The sequence below is a fragment of the Saccoglossus kowalevskii genome, chromosome 6 (genome assembly GCF_978046115.1).
Source record: "Saccoglossus kowalevskii chromosome 6, keSacKowa6.1, whole genome shotgun sequence".
In the NCBI taxonomy this organism is placed as follows: domain Eukaryota; kingdom Metazoa; phylum Hemichordata; class Enteropneusta; family Harrimaniidae; genus Saccoglossus; species Saccoglossus kowalevskii.
The window spans coordinates 4376664-4400660 of record NC_140646.1 but is presented as its reverse complement, the minus strand read 5'-3'; the positions used below and the strand labels follow the sequence as shown (position 1 = coordinate 4400660).

At 34.0% G+C, this 23997-nt stretch overlaps 3 protein-coding genes across 3 annotated transcripts in view; 1 reads left to right on the top strand and 2 right to left on the bottom strand.

Annotated features, from left to right (window-relative positions):
- LOC102804885 (uncharacterized) overlaps positions 1-747 on the bottom strand; it is a 43752-nt gene extending 43005 nt beyond the window's left edge. Inside the window, exon 1 of the mRNA XM_085499974.1 lies at positions 442-747. The gene's annotated coding sequence lies outside the window, so the exon portion shown is untranslated. The remainder of the gene's footprint in view (positions 1-441) is intronic.
- Positions 748-762: 15 nt separating this feature from the next.
- Positions 763-10058, top strand: LOC100313700 (Par-6-like protein). The gene is made up of 3 exons (NM_001168155.1): positions 763-951; positions 2824-3046; positions 8232-10058. Exons 1-3 carry the CDS (start codon positions 883-885, stop codon positions 8861-8863), a joined length of 924 nt encoding a protein of 307 aa, NP_001161627.1. The 5' UTR covers positions 763-882; the 3' UTR covers positions 8864-10058.
- Positions 10059-14614: 4556 nt separating this feature from the next.
- Positions 14615-23821, bottom strand: LOC100374676 (uncharacterized). Its single transcript, XM_002734523.4, has 5 exons — positions 23329-23821; positions 22226-22350; positions 20271-20436; positions 18901-19474; positions 14615-16676 (listed from the first exon to the last, which is right to left on the bottom strand). The coding sequence occupies exons 1-5, from the start codon at positions 23522-23524 to the stop codon at positions 16331-16333; spliced, it is 1407 nt and encodes a 468-aa protein (XP_002734569.1). The 5' UTR covers positions 23525-23821; the 3' UTR covers positions 14615-16330.
- Between the last annotated feature and the right edge of the window lie 176 nt (positions 23822-23997).

Below are 23997 nucleotides of genomic sequence, written 5' to 3'. Positions count from 1 at the left end.
AATGAGCTATTTCTGAGGGGTGTTATCCTAAATTTGTAGGAGGAGATGCATTTGGCACAAAGCCATCCAAAAAAAAACAATTTTTGGCTGTTACTATGGCAACGGGAGCCATTTTTTTTTTCAGATTTTACCTAATAACTGGGTGATGGTGTGACCTGCCTGCCAAGTTTGAGGGAAATAGGCCAAGCCAAAAAAATCACAGAAGAATTAATACGTGAAAACACTGGAAATCACACACACAAAATTGATTTTAAGGGCAATCCTAGAACAAAAATGTTCGTAAATATTACTGACCGCAATTTGTACTAAAATACACGAAACCCACCAGATATGAAACCCACTTACCGCGAAAGCCACTCACCGCGAAGCTACTAGTTAACAAATAAAATAAAACATACACCCACAACTTCTACATACTTATAAAAAAAAGACAATACATACCGTTTTCTGAACGTACGTACGGTGACGGAGTTGCTTGTCATGTCAAGCATTTTTGGTTTTCATAACAGCCGCCATTTTGCTTCCCAGAACACATAGCGAATGTCAGGTGAGTGAGGGTGTATATTTACAACGAAAGCAAATAAATCCCATTCACGCCAAAATTACGTAAGCTATTGTGATGAACACCAGGTACATGTCGTTGGACTGTTGTAGACTACAACGGTGTCTTCAATAATCATGTTCGCATAAATATCATTTCTCAGCTGTTTCTTTTTTCAAATCGAGGCTAAGCGGAAGTAGGGAATTCTGTGACGTCACCATATCTGTTCAGTAGCCAAGTGTCGATTTCTCTTGCGAAAAGTTGGCCGCTGCTTTAAGTGTTTCTATTTATGACAAATTTCCTGTTATAACACATGATCGGTATACTTCCTAGTACTGAATATGTCTGTGGAAGTACATACCTTCAACTATGAAGTCCCTCAAAACGGATGCATTGAAGCTAAAAGCAAGGTAAGTCGCCCTTCTTCTGTTTTTATCGCTTGGCGGTCCCCCGGTCACTTTCTTGTCGGCATCGTGATCGCTGGGCGTGTATTGTGACTCAGCTCTCGGACTTCCAACATGCTGGAATACCACCCGATGTAGATGCATAAACGATCTCGGATATCATTAAATTTTTAATGACTATCTTCCGATCCCGTTGCATGTGACGTTACAGTGTACCAATTGGTTTTAATATTATTTTCAGCTGTGACCAAACTGTTGTGTTGTTAAAATTCGTTGTTTTGTTTTTTTTGTTATTTATAGTTTGGCCATGGCCGTCACGTACAAACCACATTTGACCTCCAAGTGTACGTGACACTTCTCTTTTTGATTAAATAGTAATATAATCAAATTCATGTCCAATAATATATATATATATATATATATATATATATATATTGTCAATGTAATGTTCGTGTAGTCTTTTATCTGATTATACTTGTATTGCATATGAAGTACATTTATGGCTATAACGTCGTTCTGCAATTCCTGATAAAATTCATGCAATTGTTGGATCGTACTTGGCTATAAAAAATATTTGATGCAAGTCTTTACATTTACCATAGTATATTATTGTTATACCAGTATTATTATAAATGCCAATCTGTTGTATACACAATGTTATTTTAAACTGTACAGTTTGTTGACAGACACGGTAAATTATTTTAGTCCTAGTGTATTGTGTATTATTTTCACAGGAAATTTATTTGTACACTATTTTCTGTCTTGTGTGCTGGTTAAATGTACTCTTGCGTGTAAATGTTCAACTGTAATAAGACCTTGAATGGGTGTGGACATGACTAAGTGGTGAAATATTATATCTAAGCACTAGATAACTTAAAATATATATATTTAAATTTGTTTGAATTTGAATTTGGATCAAATTATTTGTGAAGGTAAAATATAGAGTAATATTGGAGTTTAGAAATGCTTACTTTTCTTTGACATTCCTGGTTAGATTGAAATCAATTTGGATTGAGAGTAGACTTCATAGGTAAACATAACTGTGCATGTATTTGTGTTTTAAGTGTTTTCACCAGTCTTTATGCTGCCTGCAGACACAGTTACAATTAACTGCACTATTAGTAAAACTAACATCCAAGTCTTTACTGTGTTACCAAAGTACACAATGTTCTTTTAAAATCACTAAAGAGGGAGTCAACTACTTAACTCGTCTCACCACCGCAGTCACAAGTGTAGCCACAGTCCCTCTATAGACTCACTGTGGTGTAGCTAATGTATCTCAACTTCAACAAGTAGATTTTACTCATTGATGTGTCAGTGACAGTCACTGTTGTGTCAATTCATCTTGCATGTTATGCGTATTTATACATATTATGATGTATCTTGTTGTAAAGTCCCAATGGAGTGTTTTCTACTCACTGTCACTGAAGTGGAACAAAGTCTCTTAATAGCCATTGTAACCCTGTAATCTGAAACTGATAATGTGTCAGTGGTGAACAAAAAAATAAGATGTCATGTGTTAGCCAGTCTTGGGATATGACTGGGGGATATGAAAAATTATTTAAATAAAGGACCATTACATTGTCACCAAGTTGCTTGATTGTGATTGGTTGTGTAATTTGTGACATAGGCATCTTAATTGAGTTTATCAAATGGGCATTTAGTTAAATGCAATGTTCTTGTCTATATTTTGTATTTGTTTGAAATTTAAACATAATGTTTATAAACATTTACAGATTTATGCCGTCATTGCTCAGTTGTGGCGCTGCTTAATGTTAGATTCAGTTGTGGTAGTTCAACTGCAATGGATTAATATCTGTAAATGCAGGAATTCAAAATGCTAACTTCGTTTTTTTTTTGTTTGTTTGTTTGTTTTAGTTTGATGCTGAATTTCGAAGGTTTGGGCTTGACCCAAGGAAGTTGGACACGTTTGAGGAACTGTACATATTTCTTGAGAGACTTCATAGCTTGAATGACATTCCATTTAGTGTGTGTTACACTGATCCACAGGGTGATTTATTACCAATAAATAACGATGATAATTACCATAAAGCAATAACGACCGCAAAACCTTTGCTCCGTATCCATGTTTCTAGAACAGGTAAAATGCTTTATTCTCTTACTTATTGGGTTTCATCAGTGTGAGTGAAATTATTCAATGAGAAAATTTTTCATTCATGTATCTTATTTCAAGTATGAAACCTACATGCTCTGTTTTATTGTGGTGTGGGTGGGGCAAGTACTGTGTGTAGTCAGATGATGTGTCACTGACACACAGATTTGTTGTGTTGCAATTACTTGTGCTGATTCGCTGGCACATTGTTACAATAATTTTGAAAAAGATCTCCCTATCCTTACAAAATTTGTAATTTAATAAAAAGGAAAGTGTTATGAAAAAAAGAACTGTAATAAATCAGGGGCCATATTTAGTTTCTACATACCGGTGCAATCTTTACCCCACCCCCAAATTTTGATAAATATCCCTACAAAATCAGTCCTGTCAGAGAAAACACTGTAGGACAATGCTACCACACACTTTGTCAGTGGTTTCCTCCATTGATTGATGTATTGTCAATTTGTAATTGGGTTAAAAGTATCTCTTCCTGATTTTAATGAACTGATCTGTGTCTGTTACATGTCATTGTATCAGTGTCAGATACACCATAACCTTCTCTCTCTAAGGTCTATGAATACACACAGTGTTCAGTTACTTTCCATACTCATTATGTTGATTCCTTACATCTGTATATTATTAGTTTATTTTCTTTTATTGTTGTTTGTTTTTAATCCACAGCTAGAATCAAATCAACACAGCCTTCGACTGATGGGGGTCTAAAATGATTACTTTGCTACAACATCTGTTCATTGCCTAGTTTGTTTTTGTTTCCCAATTGATTGAAAACAGCATCGTACTTGGTTGTACAGTGGTTGTAGTTTGCAAATATAATACTGCTGAGTATTGTTGTACCTCTTCCCATACAACACTGCTATTTTGAGAATGTTTACAATCGTTTGAAGTGACATCTTTATCGATTAGGGCATTCCACTGTGTGCGTTTTGTCACTGGTAGTAACAGGTACCTTTATTTTGGTATTACATTACAGCATCATAGAAGGGTTGGGTAAGGTCATGTCATGCCATGTCATTGATCAGTTTTTGTCACTGCGTGGGTGGAAATTAAAACAATAATTTTTATACTATTGAAAAAATATCACAATATTGTTTTTGAATTTCTTTCAGCCAAGCTGCAATATACATCTAATCCTTATCATCTGTATTGTGCGTACTTTTTTGTAATTCATTGAAATTTAAATTATCAAAGTATATTTTTACTTTACTATTTAAAATGCAAAGTTTCGACCCTGGTAGTTACGGCCACGAAAGTTCCAGCCACACATGTTTTGTAGATTGATTCTTTTTCATTACATATACATGTATATATATATATTTATTAAAAGTTGTATTTTTTTTTATTTTTTTTTTATTTTAATTGATCTTGACAGTCTTGACTATTTAAGGAGGACTGTTAATCACACAAAGTTACAAAAATTACTACAACAAAAATAATACTAAACAACAACAATCAAAACATAAAGAGCGTGCTTAAGGTAGAATGCTACCTATTTTTAAACTTGATATTTCATGTCATGAGAAGGAAGAAGAAAATGGAATAAAAACAAATGTACAAAATGGAGTGAAAATAATGTTTTGTCCATTTTAGGGTATATATATATATATCAAAATTTAGTTTGGTGACATATAGTGATATAGTGTCTTACAAGGTACTTTTTGATGTCTAGAGATATTAAATTTTTTTAAATATTACTGTAAAATCTGTATTAGAAGCCACATCCCTAAGAGAAGCCATACCTATTCTTTTCTTTGGTGCTCTAATAGCACCGCATCTCCTCTATTGCATTGTAGCGTTTTAATAGAGGCAGTGGTTTCTAATACAGATTTTACAGAGTAGTGGGTTTTTATCTCGGAAATGTGTTTTCATTGTAGTCTTTGGAAATCTCTGCTAAAATAAAATTTTATTGACAGTGAACTGAAAAAGTTCACATAAAGTTGACTACTGTAAAATCTGTATTAGAAACCGCGGCTTCTATTAAAATGGTACAATGCAATAGAGGGGATGCGACTTCTATTAAAATGGTACAATGCAATAGAGGGGATGCTGCTTCTATTGGAGCACCTAAACATATGAGAAATGATGAATTTTTGGTTCTCATTTATTCAAAAAGAATGGGTGCGACTTATATTAGGGATGCAGCTTCTAATACAGATTTTACGGTAATACTAAAAGAAATAATTGTCCACAGATTTTGACATAAAATATTGCTATTTCCATACGTGTATGCACTAAAATATGCGAACAAACATGTAAAAAAACTTGGAAGTAGCATTCAATACAATTAATGATGGCCTAATATATCAACTTCATAAATTCACGAACTCAAAGATCACTCTAGCAAAAAATTACATATAACAATTTATGTTTTCTGGTAATAATCTTATGGACAACTAAATTTTATATATTATTGATCAAGTTCATGCTCATATATTTGGATTTAATACTGACTTATGCAAGCGCAGCATATTTTTAGTCATTTACTTATGACTCGTTTTTTGGCGTATTTATTTCTTTACTAATAACAAGTATGACCAGTTAAACACACTTTTCAAAAATGAACGAGTTATACATGTATGAAAATAAATATAATTGAGCTGTACTTGCAACATACAAGTTATTAGTAAATAAATACATATATAAATATGCCATACTTACTCGTTAATAAAATGTGAATATATATAACGGCAAGAATTCAATCAATAAGATATAAAAATATATGTGTGGCCAAAAAGTTTGAGGTGGTAAATGATAGTACGACTTCTAGTCAGGTTGTATTGAAATCGTTGTACATGTACTCTCGGCGTTTCAGTGTTTCTGTCAGATCATGGATGTACAAATGTATAAACAGATACCTCCATGGTCAGATCGATTATGAACAGTTGTACTCTGAGAACTGTTTTCTGTTAATGACCTGATTGCTCCATATGATGTACGCAATGTAAGATGCTCACTGTATTGTGATACATTGCCTAGTCAAACAAACCACGGACGTACTAGAGATGGACGCTGCACGATGTTTACTCTCTTTGATGTATGTGCGTTGCCGCCACCAGATCACTGTTAATTCAGATCGTGTCTGCATAATTTCCTGTCCACGGGAAACGATCACAAAAATGCCCGATTATAGCTCGGTTCATCTTTGTTTTGTCCCGAATGCCCCCGACGATCTGTTTACGATCGTCAAGAGAAAACAAAATGGCAACGAATAGGCAACAGAGAAAGTTTGGTTTCGGTTCGGATTTTGTTGATCCCGACATTTTAGAACTAGACGATAATGATTTTGATATTGAAGACATTGAAACTGTCGACTCAGCCGTCCCTGAAGAGGACGAACAGCAGTATTGTTTCATGCGAGAGCCCACCATGAACGTGAAAGCTAATGTTAAAGAAGTCCATTTTTAACATCGAATTACAGCGACCGAACTTTTCCGAACATTTTGAGCTTTGTGCCATCTGGAAATTTCACTCAAATTGAACATCGGATAAAAAAATTGTCATCCGCTCACACCGGGTTTACTGGCAATATTAAATTAAAATTGTTAACAAATGCAGAAGATCGCTACAAACATGCTCGTAAACTTGCCTAGAACATACGGATCTGCGTTAAACTTTTGATTTACAACTTAACATTGCACCAGCTCACGGGCAAGGTCTGTATTTTTTTTTTGACCAAATATAATATAAAATTCAAGATTTGAATCTTGTTGTGAAAAATCAAAACTAAGATCGGGCGGCAACTCAGCCAAGATGAAAGTACGTCTGCCTTTTCATATATTTAAGATGAGTACAATAGAAAGACAATGCGTCTTATTAGGTGTGAATCACCGTGCAGCCTCCATCTCTAGTACGTCCATGAACAAACAGACTCCATGTACATGATAGATATGCACACCATGTGTACATCTCTGCTAGTATTAAGACCAACATGCTGCTCATTATACAAATACTCATTGAATGAAGCTCCACCATATCATATGTCAATAAAATAGCTACTGTGGCTTATATGAGTCACTGCTACTGATAACAATTTACATACCGGTAGTGATTAAATCAGATTTAGTTAGCTTAGATTCTTTTAATAATTGAGGAAATGCGCAATAATATAGGGTATATTATTAGGTCTCCCATTGTATGGTAATTATGTACAAATTGACATTCATATGTGGGTAGATACAATTATGTGATGTTTCTGATCATACCTGCCATCCCATTCCTTCTATAGACTGGTCTGGAAACAGTCTTGTATCCAAAGCTTAGTGTGTGAGGATTTTTCCATGAGCATATATATGTGAACAAAATCTTTGGATATATTTTCTTTAATGTTCCTGATAGATTAGCTTGTATTCTATGCAACGTTAATTGTATGCACAACTACATTTAGATGAATGTATATATCCACAACAAGCAAAGTTAGAAGAAAATTTCACACACGTGTGCTATACATGTATGACACTCTATATAACCCTACCATTATTTACTCTATTCAAAACACATGTAAACAACCAGTTGCATTTATTTTATACATTAAAATATGATAACTGTTATGACCATAGACACACATTGTCATTCACGTAAGTACCCGGTACATGTGCTACTAACACCTACACCACAGGAAAGATTTAAGCACAATTCTCGCCTGAAGATTGATAAAAAATGCCATTGATTAATTATCCACTGGGTTTTAATTTTGATATTTTTGCTGATAAGCAAAATCAACTGTATTAAATTAATGTGAACATGTAAAACTCATTGTTTCTTTGACAAATTTGGGAAATTAAAACACAGTGAATATGCTGAAAATCAAAATAGTGAAATTAAACTGTCACTCACAGATTCATCAAATCAAGGTTTATCGATAAAAATATAAAAAAATATGTAAAATATCACTACAAAATTCAGGCCGAAAAATCATCATCATCCACTACTCAGTACTACCAGTAGGTGTGTGAAAGTAGAACTTTTCTAATATTTGGGTGACGTTAGGAAAACCTTGTAATTTGTATTGCCTTTAGTTTTAAAATAAATATGCTTCATTCAACAGATGATCTGTTGTAAGCAACACAGATTAAATGACTACTTTTAGGGATGTGTGTGGATAGCGAAAATTGCACAAAAGAATTATCTAAGTTTTGACATTTTCTCTTTGTTGTAGGTGAAGGTTTTGATGGGTATGGCACTGTAGCAAAGAAAAGAAACCGACTCAGTACGTATATGGTAAACCCACCTAAGAAATCATCGGTTAAAATAAGCTTGCCAGAAGATTTTCGAAGAGTGTCAGCAATTATTGATGTGGATATTGTGCCTGAAAGCCACCGGCGAGTACGGCTTCACAAACATGGGTCTGAAAAACCGCTTGGATTTTATATTCGCGATGGGACAAGTGTGCGTGTGACACCTCACGGGTTGGAAAAAGTCCCAGGAATATTCATTTCTAGGCTTGTTCCTGGTGGACTTGCAGAGGGTACAGGACTATTAGCTGTAAATGATGAAGTGTTGGAAGTTAATGGAATAGAAGTTGCAGGAAAAACATTAGATCAAGTAACGGACATGATGGTTGCAAACAGTTCAAATTTGATAATCACAGTGAAACCAGTTAATCAGCGAAATAACCTAACACCGCGGCGTACTCGGCGAGGTTCTTTAGACAGGAACTCAACAATATCGGGGGGCTCTGGACCTTCCACACACGATTCAACAGTCAATAGTGATGAGGAGGACATAATACAAGATGTTGCGGAGAATGTTATTAAAACTGATGAGGACAGTGCCGTGTACACCCTATAGAATAAAAGATGGCCAGGCATGTCTCACTCTGCTGAATGATAATTATACTACGTGTAATAACATCAATGGCTCAAGTCTGATAACTCGTATACTGACTGCTTTGTTAGTACAGACTTATCAATATGCAAGGTCATCTGTTATTTGGGTGCTGCTTTTGTTATTGTGCTATCAAACTAAACTATTATAGGGGTTTATGTCAGAGGTTAGTATCAATACATGGCATGTCAAAACATCTCATAGCTGAGGTGAGGTGTACCCTCACATTGTCATCACAAATTACTAACTCACCATAGTGGCATGGGTGCATGTATTATATAGTATTATTACAATCTATTCATAGGGTGCAGTTAAGCAATAATTAATAGCCAACCCTCCCATCCCTTGTATGGTCATACATGTATCTTTGTATTCAAAATACATTTTTGTTTGTTTGTTTGTTTGGCAAAGACCTTTACTCCAAGCGTCTGTATTTACATGTACTGAGTATGATGTCCTACCACAGTAATAGATTTCAGCACAGCTGCCTTGAATCAAATAATTCATTTTCTAGAGTTCGCTCTTCTTTTAATAATACCATGTACAAATAATTTTTAGTAGAAATTAGAAAATCAATTGAAACAAATCATGTATTTGAAATTTAATAATTTTTTTTTAATATTGTTCTTGCTGAATTTTTTCAAAAAGTAGTGTATTTTTATATAACTTGTTGATGTGCCTTAGAACGAATGAAATGCTGTAAATACGTAACAACTCGCAAGTTTGAATTGATGATCATTATTCCTCTTATTTTCTGCTGGTAGGGTTGTTTTTCCTGGGTGTTTACATGTATATTTATGGATTGTGGTCAGTTTGCCTGCCTGCCTGGTGTTATTTATTTATAAATAATTTGTTCTTTTCACTGACTCTCATAAACCTACATCATAACTGTATAGTTTTAAGACAGTCAAATGCAGGCACTGAAATATTTGAATTTTTTTTTATTTTGTGCCATCACATTTAGCAGTGTAATATTTCACATTAAATGTCATTATAAAGTATGTTCTAAGCGCTGTACACTGCCATCATCCCCTTGGCTGCTCCACTGTCCATGGACAGTCTCAAAGCTACTACCTTCAACATTTTTACATTTTTATTTTTAGTTACTGCACTTTGAATATGTTGTTTTTGCAACTTATTTACAAAAAAAAAAAAAAAAGAAACATTCACTAAATCCTCGCATTGTTTATAAAACAATTTAATGTTATTTTTGTGGCTACTTTAGCAAGTTCCCAAGTTTCATAAACACTCTCTCTTTCACATTGCATTTGACTTAAATAAATTACAAATAGAAAACATTGCTAGCCACAGAATACACAGGTTAATAGATATAGGTAAACACAGACAAATATTATTTATTATATTATCCACATATTTTATTATTCTACAATCCCTCCATAATTCACTTCAACTCTTTCATGATTATTTGGGGTTTTATTTTTTTTGCACAATCTCAGTATCATGAATATTTTGATGTAAATAACTTGGTGACAGGCGTGGTCGGTTTTGTAAAAGTATTAATTTAACCATAGATGCAGTCTTCTCTGTGTCTTTTATTGTTTGGACTTGTTAAAAACTTTTAAGAGTTTACATTTTGAGATGTTTTTAGTATGCAAATCATATCAGCTATTTCCTGACTATTTTTATGATACATGCATCTCATTTCAAATTTGAAGTCTGATTTTATTTTGTATGCGCTGTTATTTAAATTTGTCACCTTTTAATGTTTGTACTAATATACTTGGTATCTGCCCTCCAGGCCTTGCATATTTGGGATTTTTTTTGGCATCAAGTTTAAATATGCAAGTGCTTTGAATATTTTAGTTTGCATACATATTGATTATTCAAAACCAATTCTGTATTTGCATAAACAAATTTTGTGTGCAACCATGAATGATATTTCCACAGTGTGTATGTCAACATTTAAAATAAGAAGACTGTATCCGTATAATCTCTTTTATCCTGCTTGAGATTTTAAGTTTTGCTCCCAGAAATTCATCATTGATGAGAGGACTGGTCAAGATAGTGTCAGGAAATGGCAGCATCTTTGCTGACAAAAACTCTGCTGTCAAACTGTAAATTATTTTTTGTTTCCGCCTGTGCTACTTTGCACATTGTTTTTATATATTTCTTTTCTATGACAAACACTATCATATTTGTATCAGATATGGTTAACCTTTTCAGCACCAGTTCCCTCTTTTCCTCACAAATTCACAAAAAAGACCTGTTTATTGTCTGAACTCCCCTTCAGAAGGAACAAAATTAAAAAACTGGAAATTGACTCAGATTTGTCTGTTGCTTCAAAAGTAGTGTTCATTCCCAGAAATATTGAAGATTGTAAGGGGAAAAAAATGCATAACAATAATAACCAGAAAGTCTGGTGGTGAAAAGGTTAATGAGATGAGATGTCATCAAATATGGCTATGTTTAATGATGTCATCAAGTATGGCTATGTTTAATGTCATCATCTATGGCTATGTTCAATGATGTCATCATCTATGGCTATGTTTAATGTCATCATCTATGGCCATGTTCAATGATGTCATCATCTATGGCTATGTTTAATGTCATCATCTATGGCTATGTTCAATGATGTCATCAAATATGGCTATGTTTAATGATGTCATCAAGTATGGCTATGGCTATGTTTAATGTCATTATCTATGGCTATGTTCAATGATGTCATCAAATATGGCTATGTTTAATGATGTCATCAAGTATGGCTATGTTTAATGTCATCATCTATGGCTATGTTTAATGTCATCATCTATGGCTATGTTTAATGTCATCTATGGCTATGTTTGATGTCATCATCTATGGCTATGTTCAATGATGTCATCATCTATGGCCATGTACAATGATGTCATCATCCATGGCTATGTTCAATGATGCCATGAAATATGGCCATGTTTAATGATGTCATCATCTATGGCCATGTTCAATGATGTCATCATCCATGGCTATGTGTAATGATGTCATCAAATATGGCTTTGTGTAATGATGTCATCATATATGGCTATGTGTAATGTCATATTTGCATGACCACACCATTAAAGAAGCTTCTTTCTCTGATTTTCTTTTATGTTAAATATATGTATTCAATTCTGCCTTATAAATTATTATTCTATGTGTTTCATTCATGCTCTGTAAAAGTGCTGTGATTTATTGAAACGAGTGTCGATGCTACTCAAATCTCTATGGTGTATATTATTTATATCATTTACAGATTAGTTCTACTCAAATTACACACAAACAACAATCCTATGGGTAGAGTGGCCGCCACATCTTTAACCCTGAAAACGCTGTAGTTCAATATTTATTTCTGACAATATGTACATAACACTTTGTATTCTCCCTCCCTCATGTTACACTCAATTATCTGACAATAATGTATTCAATTGATCTTGCACATAAAACACTAAGAAGTCACTAATTTTAAATAACTTTACCCCTGTATTTTTAGAAATAAAATAAGTGACTCGTTACAACTAAATGTTTTTTTTGTCTTCTTTTTCTACATACTTGCGTACAAGTGCTGTTTTTCTCAACTAAGTAAGTTTTTTACCTTGCCCGTACCATCAAAGATGGAAGGGAAAGGTATATTAAGGGAAAAATTGTGTCCGGCGTTGTCGTCGTCGTTAATAATTGTTATTGTGTGCATAATAACTTTACTAATTCTATTCCAAACTTTATCAAACTTGGTCACCTTATTCATCAGTATAAAGTCTTCCCTGAGTTTGAACAACAGATGTCCTGTATGAAAATATCATGCAAAAATTGAGAAAATCTGATAAAATATTTTGACTGTTTTTACTTGACTGATCACTGGTGATACACATCAAAGGTCACTGATCTCAGTGGAAATATGCATTGTTGTATGTGTTCAATAAAGCAAATGATTTATCTTGTAATAATATCCTTGGTAATGTATCTCAGAATCCCATACTGGGTTTCAAAACCAACTCATGGAGAGATTGCACAGTCTGATACACATTTTCAAACCTACCAATAAAATCTTTACAGAAAAAAAGATGTCAGAAAATCAATATAAGCACTCCTATGAACTGGGTGCCTAACTTTGATCAAGATCTGAAGCTAATAGAAAATCTGTTTAGTTCAAAGTTATCAAATCAAAAACAATACATAAAAAATACATTAAAAGCAAAACATTTCATCCACATTTTAAAAAGAAAATTATTCTAAAATATATGTATTCTGCATTTGACAAACAGTTCATTCGACAAATGAAAACTCACAGGAATATGTTTCAGCTATTAGAACAGAATGATAGAGTTTTTATAATACTAGTTTAAAAACGCACTTCAGAGATTGCAGTGTTTGAAGATGTAGATTCTCAGGAGGCATCAGTACTGTTGACTTCTCTCTCCACTGGACACCAACTATTTAAGTTGATTTGCATACAATGCAGAGCTTGCAACATGATAGCTATTCATAAAGGGTGTTTTTTTTTACTTTTCATATAATACAGCAGTCACACAATGAGGCAGTTCATATTTGTCTCAGTGAATCATTCATTTTTGACAGACACCTGTACAAAATACTTGGACTAAAGCCAGATTTTCTGTTATCTTGCATGTTTTATGAATCTATTCACATCTGAATGCAGCACATTTTTTTTGCGATGAGGCATTTGTTTTTATACTAAAATATCTCAATTACTTTGAATAAAGCTGGAAATTATGTTCCTTAAAATAATTAAACAAATAAGGCACCAATGTTTTTGTAAGATATTTACATCTTTTAAGGACATTCGGTAGACTGATTTCCCACTGTTGGTTCAACCCCAAAACTTGTTTGTATTCAAAATTAATTATGACAATGCATATTTATATTGAAACAAACTATGATAAAGGGAATTATATTATATAACAAAGGGCAAGGTCACCAGAGTTCAACTATGTTTTTGATTGGCATTGACTGGTGTCTGATATTTTACATTGCTACTGTAAAAGATGTTTACAGTAACATGTTACAGCGCCCTCTATAGATTGGTTCACACATTCACACCTTGTACCAATGAAAGCAGAGTTCACATGTTAATAACACTGGAATTATGCAAAAATCCACAAGTGAAATTTATTGCAGGCCTTTTAAAATGTTTGTCCCATGTGATTAGAAAGTACAAATTAAGTAAAATTAGACAAATTTCACTTGACTTGCTTCGTTATACTGTGAATGTGTAGCAACTGAATTTTTCTTCTTAAACTCACATTAATAAGTAAAAGAATCTGATTTTTTTTAGTTCCACTGTCGAGCAGAGATTATGAGTGATTGTACGTCATCGTGTAGTGTTCGTTAGCGTCCTTGTCAACTTTTTACTTTTTTGACTTCTTGAAAACCACAAGTCTGATTACTTTGATACTTGGTGTATATGTACCTTTGATAGACCTTGCTTAGATTTGTTCATTTCTTGATATCTTTAATTCTCTAATTTTAATGAATATTTTTGGTAAAAAGAGATATTTTCCACTTCTTGTTGAAAATCATAAGTCAGATTGCTTCGATATTATGCATATATAGGTACCTCAGGTGTACCTCTCAGATTTGTTCATTTCGTTACAATATATTCAATTCTGAAATGCGCATTGCGAACAGCAGAGCTATCTCAGTCGAGAGGCTGCTTGTTCATATATATTTATTTTAAAATGACAGCAAAAAATACAAATAAAGCAAGTTAAATGACAAAACAAAGTATTAAAAATCAAATGTTTGAAATTTAATTAAAATAGTTACATTACTAGTATTATGGAAAGCTTTATCCTAAATATCACATGAACAGAACAAACTCAGAAATGCATTGTCATTGATTTTTATAATGGTTTGTCACATTAATTTGCGATTAGTGATGACTAAAAATAACTGTCATGATCTACATTTATATAAATACTTGTATGACATAAGTGTTTTCAAATTCTTTAATGAATTATTTATAATGTCTTCAACCAGAATAAAAAGCCCAGGACAAAAACATTCTTGTTTCTGGGAAAACTACACATCACATTTTTTCTTCAGAATTTGAGAAAATCATTTTCAAGATGAGAAATCAAAAAAAAAGAACAATTTTTTATGACAAAAAAAGTTTACCCCTCCTTACTATGAAAACAATCGTCAGGGATGACAGTGATATACAGTTTTCATGATAACAGACTGGAGATGATTGTAAAATCATAACTCTCCTGTATTTATTGTAATAATGTCTTATGAATCCTTATTACATTTCTGAATAATGTGCAAAATTACCTGGCTAGACTTCCACTAACCATTTGCCAGTCATCAATGGTACATTAAAATTTGGTTAAAAAATTGCGATTTTCACCAAAATGGCCAAAAACAATTTCAAACTCAGAATAGTTATCATTTAAAAACATGTCATTACCCACAGAAAGGTAAATACAAGTACTGTACATAATTGATAGAATTCTATAACAACCTCTGTTTGCAAAGTAGATAAAGCTGCTTGTGTTGGGAGATACAATTTCCCTCAAGCTACCTGGAACCACCTGCCATAATTTAAATATGCAAATGTGGAAATATGTACTGCATTCATGCGTGGTGTAATAAATGTTCTACCACTTAGCATATTCCAATTATAAATTGGGACATAGTCTCTTTTCTCCAGTACAAAGTTAACCTTTTCACCACCAGTTTCCTCTTTCCATCACAAATTAACAAAATAGTCCCAATTATAGTCTGCACTTTCCTTCAGAAGAATGGGATAAATATTTTTGAGTGAAAATTGACTCAAATTTTGCCTGTTGGCTCCAAAATTAGGGATCATTTCCAAAAATATTGAGTATAAGAAAAAAGTGCAGACAAATTTGGGCGAGAGTCTGGTCGTGAAAAGGTTATTTGTTGACAGTACTCACTGAGTGTGCGCTTTCCCCATTGTATTTATATTTATCTGTATTTAGAGGTTTGATTTGATTCTAATATTTTACAATCTCCTCTTACAATAGTATTAATGCTGCAAATGGCATCAACATATGTTCTATACAGTACAAGAGGTATGAGATGCATCAACTGTACTGTCCCCAGACTATTGAAGTAAGATGATTTGTCCAAGTTACCAAAAACAGAACTGGGAGATCTCTCTCACCTGAAGAAAACATGATATAACCTTGCACACTTCTCATTATTTTTTTCAACAATATTGATAAAGACCTGTAGCCAATGGGAAGTTATGTGTAATTGATCAAAAATTTACCAACAAATGATAGAGAAATAATAAAAATTTGCAGAATATTGAACTAAAATTTTGGCTGGAAATGGATGGCATTCAACCAGGGTCAACAATGTTTTCACTATATTTTCACTAGAAGAATCACATTTATACTTCCATGGAACACATTTAGCACTTTCCTTGGCTCATAATATTTTTTTGAGGTGTTTCAAATGGAGAAAATAAAGGTATTACACAGATGGTACAGTGTTGAAAATATCCATCTCCTTTCTTAATTTCAGCAAATCAAATCCCCTGTCAATTGGACTCGTATGTCCGGCTGATCGTCCACGCTGTCCACCAAACACAGGTCGATTGCTTTGGCCCTTTCCAACAGCTGATTTCTGATCCTTTAGCCATTCATCGTACGATTTTTCTTTTTCATTATTTGCTCTTTTATCATCATCCTCTTGGAGTTTCTTCTCTTCTTTCTGTCTTTGTTTTCTGTCTCTAATATGCTGTTCAGCAGCTTTTTTCTTGGCCAGCCATTGGTCAAATGATTTGGATCTTTCCAATCCCGGTTGTTGTTGCTGTGACCTATGCGGTGAAAGATACATCATTATACCAGGGATTTATAAGATAAAGGTAGACAAGAGTGTGATATGCGATGATGAAGTCACGCAAATTGAAGAAGTCACGCGAATTGCAAGATGATTAGAAAATCAAAAGCTACATGTCTAGATAACTCAATGAAGATTAGTGTGTCTGTCACAAATGTCAAACATTAAATCATGTTTATGTTGCATGTCGTGATGGTGGCGTTTTGTGTTTGTTTTATGGTGATAGATAATTGTTAAATATAGAGTGGCACGATGTTTTTTTTAGTCAGTACTAGAGAAACGGACTTTGATAGAACCCGATATGAATGTTCATATGCGACCAAATGATGTGGATGTCCGATCTTGTAGGTACTACAGTAAGCCATTAAATAATATTGCATCATGGGAGTTTGTGATATATTCTGGAGGACGTGGTTTCGACGTAGATGGCAGACTGTCAATTATACCAATTTTCAGGTGTCTACTAATCACACGTTTGCAAGTAATGTTAGAACAATGCACTGTGTCTTGTCATACAAATTAATTTATTGTGATCTATGGAATATGCATCATAAATGTCGGCCTACTGCAGTTAACGAGTGGGGAAACTTGCCAGTGAATGACATTCCCGATTTTTGTTTTGAACTGGATGCGCCTTCTAATTTATGTTGCTGGCTACGGATGTGTACTGCAGTGCAAGGGAATCCACCCAGATCACTTTTCTTCTACAAGTTACGAATATTGGACAGATAAACTCTGTAATTGATTGGTATCGTGTTCGACTGAGTGTGCAGTGTGTGTTCTATGACTACAGTGTTTCTAACTGCGTTCTATAATTACTGTCGTCATCACCATTAGCAGAGACTCGCAGAGACAGCGTCACCACGCAAAGACCCGTTTTCATCTAGTTTGAAGAAACTGTATGTAGGTAGTGCTGTGTCGGATCGGCAGTATATTATTTGCGTTCGTTGTCTGTTATGTAGGTTTGTCTCATAGTTTTATGCATGCATGCAAGATTCTATATTAGACAATTATTTACATTATCGATTTAGGAATTTCCTTGTAATAATATAACGTACAATGTAATCCACTACCCCTTATAGAGGGTTTGGCATTTCTTGCCCACTCTTTTGCTGTGAAATATTACAATATTATTAGTAAATTATTATTCTAGTATGTTTTGTGTAACAATACAACATGTATCCCACTACCCCTTGTAACGGGTTAGGCATTTCCTGCCCATCATTTAGGTGTGTGGAATAAAGTACGTTGTTGAAACCTTACTCGTGTAGTGTGTACTTGTTGTTTATGTTGCATATCCATTATACAACTGCCTAATTAGCACCCTGTGACAGAGTCTGTAAATGAACTGATTCATGTTCTTCTCACAGTTTCTTGGTAAATTGTGTTTTACCCGGTATGTGTGTTTTGCATATGGTGAAAATCATGCTCATTTCTGTTTACACAAAAGAACATTTCCAAAAACCCACTGCAATCTTTGTTGTTATTGTAAGGCTTGAACTTAACAGAGACATTGAAGGTAATTGCCTTGATATTAATGAATATGTAATATGGAATATGGAATTAGCCTTGGTGTCCTTTGATGTCCCCACTGTCGGCTGGCGTACAAGTGATAATAAATTAATTAATTACCCATATTTACTATATAGGGGCTGCCATCTTGGATACAACTAAAAAATTACTTGAAACTAAAGAAAGACACATGTTAAATAAATCAGGGGGAAAACATCATACTTTCACAGCTAAACGATATGCTTGAGCAACATTAAGTCAATGTGAAGCTGTGAAACTCTTATTTTTTCCCCTCGATTTGTAGGAAACTGAAAAATATGATTTATTTAGTTTCAAGCCATATTCAAGATGGCTACCCCCATAAAGTAAATACCCTATTGGCAGATTAATCAAATTTATTTTATTATCACTTGCGCGCACTATGAATGTCCCTATATTATTCTCTTATATGCTAAGGCCATTTTATCACTTTTGGCCTTGAAAGTGAGAACAGGTTGTAGGTTGTCAAATTATGTTAAACTGATTCAAAATTGAAAAAAAGATATTAGAGAAAAAAATAAGGTGAACAGAAAATGGTGATGGTGAAAACAAGAAACTTTCACTTCATTTGGAAGATTTAATCTCTTACACCATTAATAAGACAAAAAAATACCAACATAAAACATGCATTTTACACAGGGTGATGTTACCTTTTCTTTTCAGTATAATCACTTCTTTGACTGACAGCGCTACCTTCTCTACTTCCATCCTTCCCGGGTCGTACTATGCCCTCCTCTAAATAGAATGTCAACTCCCTTGAGATTGGTCGTGCTCGCCTCGCAACATCATCCAATTCTCCATCTGTATTTCTTATTAACTGCTCTTTTGATGAAGGACGGGAATCTAATTTTTTAGGGGAACTTAAATGGGTACCTGAGAATTCATCCTCTGGTAAAATCTGGGCATAATACAACTGGCCTTTGTCACCTTTGATCCATGTGGGTGTTTTGGAGTCAAATACTTGGTGGGCCATCATTTTACCATTGTCTTTGACTGCCTTCTGAGTTGCGGCTCTCTGCTGCCATTGGTAAAGGAATATCTGCCTCTCACACGACTTATGTCCCCATTCAGCAGCTATTGTTAGTGGTGAGCTTCCATCCTCATCAGGGTCATCTATCTTAGCGCCTCTGTTCAGTAAAATCTCCACACAGTTATTCTTACCCTGAGCGGCAGAAATGTGCAGTGCAGTACGACCTGAAGGAGTCTTATCAAGCACATTAGCACCTATAATGAATAACAGTGACATACATCAACCTACATGAAGTTTTACAGTTCACCTTAAGGATGTTGTAATACAATGGTCAAAACTGTCATTTTTACACTGGTTTTTAATGCTAAGATTTGATTTCTTCATATCTGGAAATTTTGCTCTGTGGGATAAAAAAGTTATATGTCAATGTATGAATCCCAATAATTCCAACAAGTTGACAAATAATTTAGTAAGTTACCTGGATTAAATACAATTATAGACATAATGCATTGCATATGTGCATCAACATGCTGAGTAGTGTGACATTTTAATTTGACTTGAACTGCCTTAATTTCTGAGTTTTACTGTGGTGGGTATCACTTACTGATTGAATTATTTACATTTTGATTGCATATTCCTAATTATGCACTAATTAACTCTAGACTATTGCCACAATGTCAATGAACTGACAGGTGATAACTCCTATGTCAAGAAAGTTCTCCCTTAAGCTTAAACATTTTCACAAAACTATTTCATTCCAATTTGTTCAGCTAATTTGGAAATTCATGCATTCAAATTCACCTGGCTAAACTTCTCAGTTGAAATGCAACATTTCTCAGTGCCTAGAGTGATCGAATGAGCACAGTTCGTCGGGCCTTCTGTTTTTTTTTCAAGCAAAGGCTTTGCTTAAAATGCCTTCAGCATTTCGCAAAAGAATTGCAGAATTATATTAAATCATTTCAGTTGAAAAATTCATTAGGCCAGAGGGACTGTCTACAGTCTAGTTATATCATGAATGTGATTATGTTTATGTTATTAGTTGGTACATACCTGCATCTATGAGCTGGGTAACTAAACGTGTATATCCCCTGTGGGCAGCAATTGTTAGTGCAATAAATGCTCTCTCTTCAATCCATGCTGCCCGTGCTCTTGGGTACATTTGCTGTGAATTGGGAGTGCTGTAGGTAGTATCTTGGGTTACTCCAAGGGCAAAGACCTAGAAGAGAAATAAAACAGGGTTAAATAATATTCAGTCAAGCACCACAAAGAATAGACTATTGGCTGTCCAATTGTTATTTATTGTCGTGGTGTCTTACATGTAACCCTGCAGCAAAGTCAACTTTCATCACAGAAAACAATATAAAACTCACAGCGTTTTTCATATTTTTTCTAAAATGTTGTTGAAGAATTGTAGGCAATGGGAAATAATGTTCATTTGGTTTAAAATTAACATTATGAAATACATGTATACATACATGTAAAAATGATGGCTCTCAAAGGATTAAATGAATATGTTTGCTGACAAAACTGTCTTAAGTCGTAAAAAACAAGCCATGCATGGCACACTCCCAGTTAGTTATCGAATTTAAGATACATAGTTTTGTTTATAGTAATATAGCTGGAATATAACCATGTCAGGAATATGATTATGATGATTGTTTAACATTAAAATGATTGACATTTGTATCTGATTGTCAAATGAGTACTTGTCCACATTGAGAGATATTGCTCTGGAACAGCATTCAAAATCAGTCATTTTGAATACATGTATATATATAACATGATGTATTAAGAATATATAAAATTTGAACATAATCAGTCAAGCAGCTCAGAGATATGGCTCTGAAAGCTCATTCATTAAAATAAAATGGCCACCAGTCAGCCATTTTGAATCCAATCTGAAAAATAAAATGACGTGCATCAGGAATCTGTAATGTCTAACGTATGTACCAAGTTTGAACAAAATCCATCCATAAATGCCAGAAATGCGTGATATTTGATGATTTTTTTACACAAAAATGGCCACCATTCGGCCATTTTTAATAGAATCGTCAAACCAATATATCTATATATCAATGACATGATGTATAATGAATATTTAAAATTAGAACATAATCAGTCACAGCATGTCAGAGATATGGCCCTAGAAGCCCATTCATTAAAACAAAATGGCCATTTTGAAACTTATCTGAAAAACAAAATTATGTGCATCAAGGTCCTATAATGTCCAATGTATATACCAAGTTTGAACAAAATCCATCTGTAAACAGCTGATAAATGCTTAATTTTGATGATTTTTCAAAACAAAAATGGCTGCCATTCGTCCATCTTGATGTGCATATGTATAATGTCATGTATGATGTACGTGTGAAGCCTGATTGTGATTGGTCCAGGCATGTCTAAGATACGCACGCATGCACAGAGGTGAAAACTTAAGTCCCCGTTTTCGAACTGCGTCCGAAAGGGGGACTAATTAGCGGGATGGTTACAAGATGGTTGGTCTGAGAAATGGCTATAACTCATTTAATATTTAAAAAAACATAATGTTATGCATATTGGGAAAAAGAATCAAGATTATGAGTCCTTATATGGATAGGGAATCATTGATTGTGACTGAGGTAGAGAAGTTTGAATATGGAAATACCCAAAGAACTCGTGTCAACATTCAGGCATATTATTCACAGACAGACTCAATGCTATGATTATATTTTTACCACAGAACTGATCATCCAAGTTAATAAAAAATATGAGTCTGGCATAGAATCCAGGGCTGCTTTTGTTTAATTTCAACACCAACACGATTATTTTCAGTACATGTATATGTATGGATTCAAAATGTGAAATTTACTTCATTTGCAAAACTGTGACTACATTTCAAACTATACAGCAATAAGGGTTTTAACTGTTCCAAATGATGATGTTTACTTTTAATTTGAGTAAACCTGACACATAACACTCACTTGACTGTGGATGGAACTATAGTACCTATTTGGTTTTTTCAATACCTTTTCTGAATCACCTTCTGCTGCAGCTTCCACCAAAGTTTTCCACATATTCCAGACATTTAAAAGAATTGTAGCACCAGGAACAATATCATGATATTTAATATCAGTTTCATCAGTCAAATCACCTGCAGCAAAATATATAAATCATATTTACAGTAATATGTAATATTTACAGTATTTAGTAATGATGAAATTAAATACTGCTGCATGTTTAGATCCTAAAACCATGTACCCCAGTTTATATGTGGACAATTATTATATTGTAAGATGCTTCTTATGCTTAGTATGTTTACTTGCTAAGTTAAGGTACAATATTGAAAAAAGATAATCATTGCAACATGCCTATAACATGCAACATAATTGGTCTTTTAAATCTTACTACATTGACCCCTTGCTATGTCGCTGCTGTTGGGATCCAGGAAACAACCATGACTTATTGGGGGTTGTGACTTACCGAGGGGGTTCATTCATTGAAAATGGATAAAAAACAAGATTGAGCTTCACATTGGGTCGAGACATCGTGTATAGCGTGTCTTTTTTGCCAATGCCAGAACTACCCCGAACTGGCCTTATTGATGTCATCATTGTCGGATATACTGCATTTGCTTGATTATTGTTGCATGTACTTATCTCATACTCACAGTGTACTAGTACCTTATGTAAATGATTGAGGTGTATCTACATTTACCGCTATAGTCAAACTAATTAAGTTATATTTTAATGATTCAGTGCACAAAAATGTTCAGTATCAAGCAATTGAGTGGCATCTGAATTTTATTATAGCTTGTGTGATGTCCAGACCATGCTAACTCAGAACTTGCACCTAGACGTGTGCAGTTTTCTTAGGAAAGGAAACAATTTAATAGATTAATGAAGGTAAAAATTGGTGAACAACAGAAACAGCAATAAATTATGGTCCGATAAATTATACTTTGTTAAGGAAATGTTACTCAGATTAGAGAAACTAAATATTAAAACACAGGGACTGTATGTTTATTTACATACTATTATTTTTATTATAAATCAGTTTACTTTTGAATAACATTGTAACACATTCAGTTATTGTGTCATCTTTGGGCCCATTGATAAATTGTCTATATTACCTTCATCTAAATATGTCAGTCTTTGTAAATGACTTGGTATCCCGGAAACAAACTCCACTGATTTCTTGAGTTCCCGTATTGACATGTCATGATGTATGTTTTTCAGATGAAATACCTCATTCGTGTAGGACTTTAATTTCAATGGGAACAATTTCACCTTCGTCTGCTCCTGCTTTTTGCTTTTTTTACTCGTCATGTTGAATTAAATTATACTGTTGAATACACGATCGTCAGCTAAGTCGCAAATACATATACGGGTTGGCTTTTAGTGAAGATCGTTTTGTAATCCAGGTCCAGGCACAGTGATCATCATGACCGCTATCAAACTCCTGCTGCAAAAATACTGTAACAATACGGACGGACTGTGGTTAACTTCCTTTGCATATTGACGTGTTCACGGTGACATTTCAAGATAATTTTGGCGTCACACAACTCGTGAAAATAATCGTGAAGCCATTTGTTTATAAGCTCCGCGGCAACAAAAATGCACTGAGACTGCGCAGTATAGATCTCCTTGCTCCAGACCGATTCATTTCTAAAAAATAAACATAGCTTTCAAACACACAGTATGAAGTTCTACAATATATATCAGAATAAATATATTAATTGCAATCAATATTTAAGATCAAATGTGAATAGTTTCTATATATTGCGCAAATAAATATATAG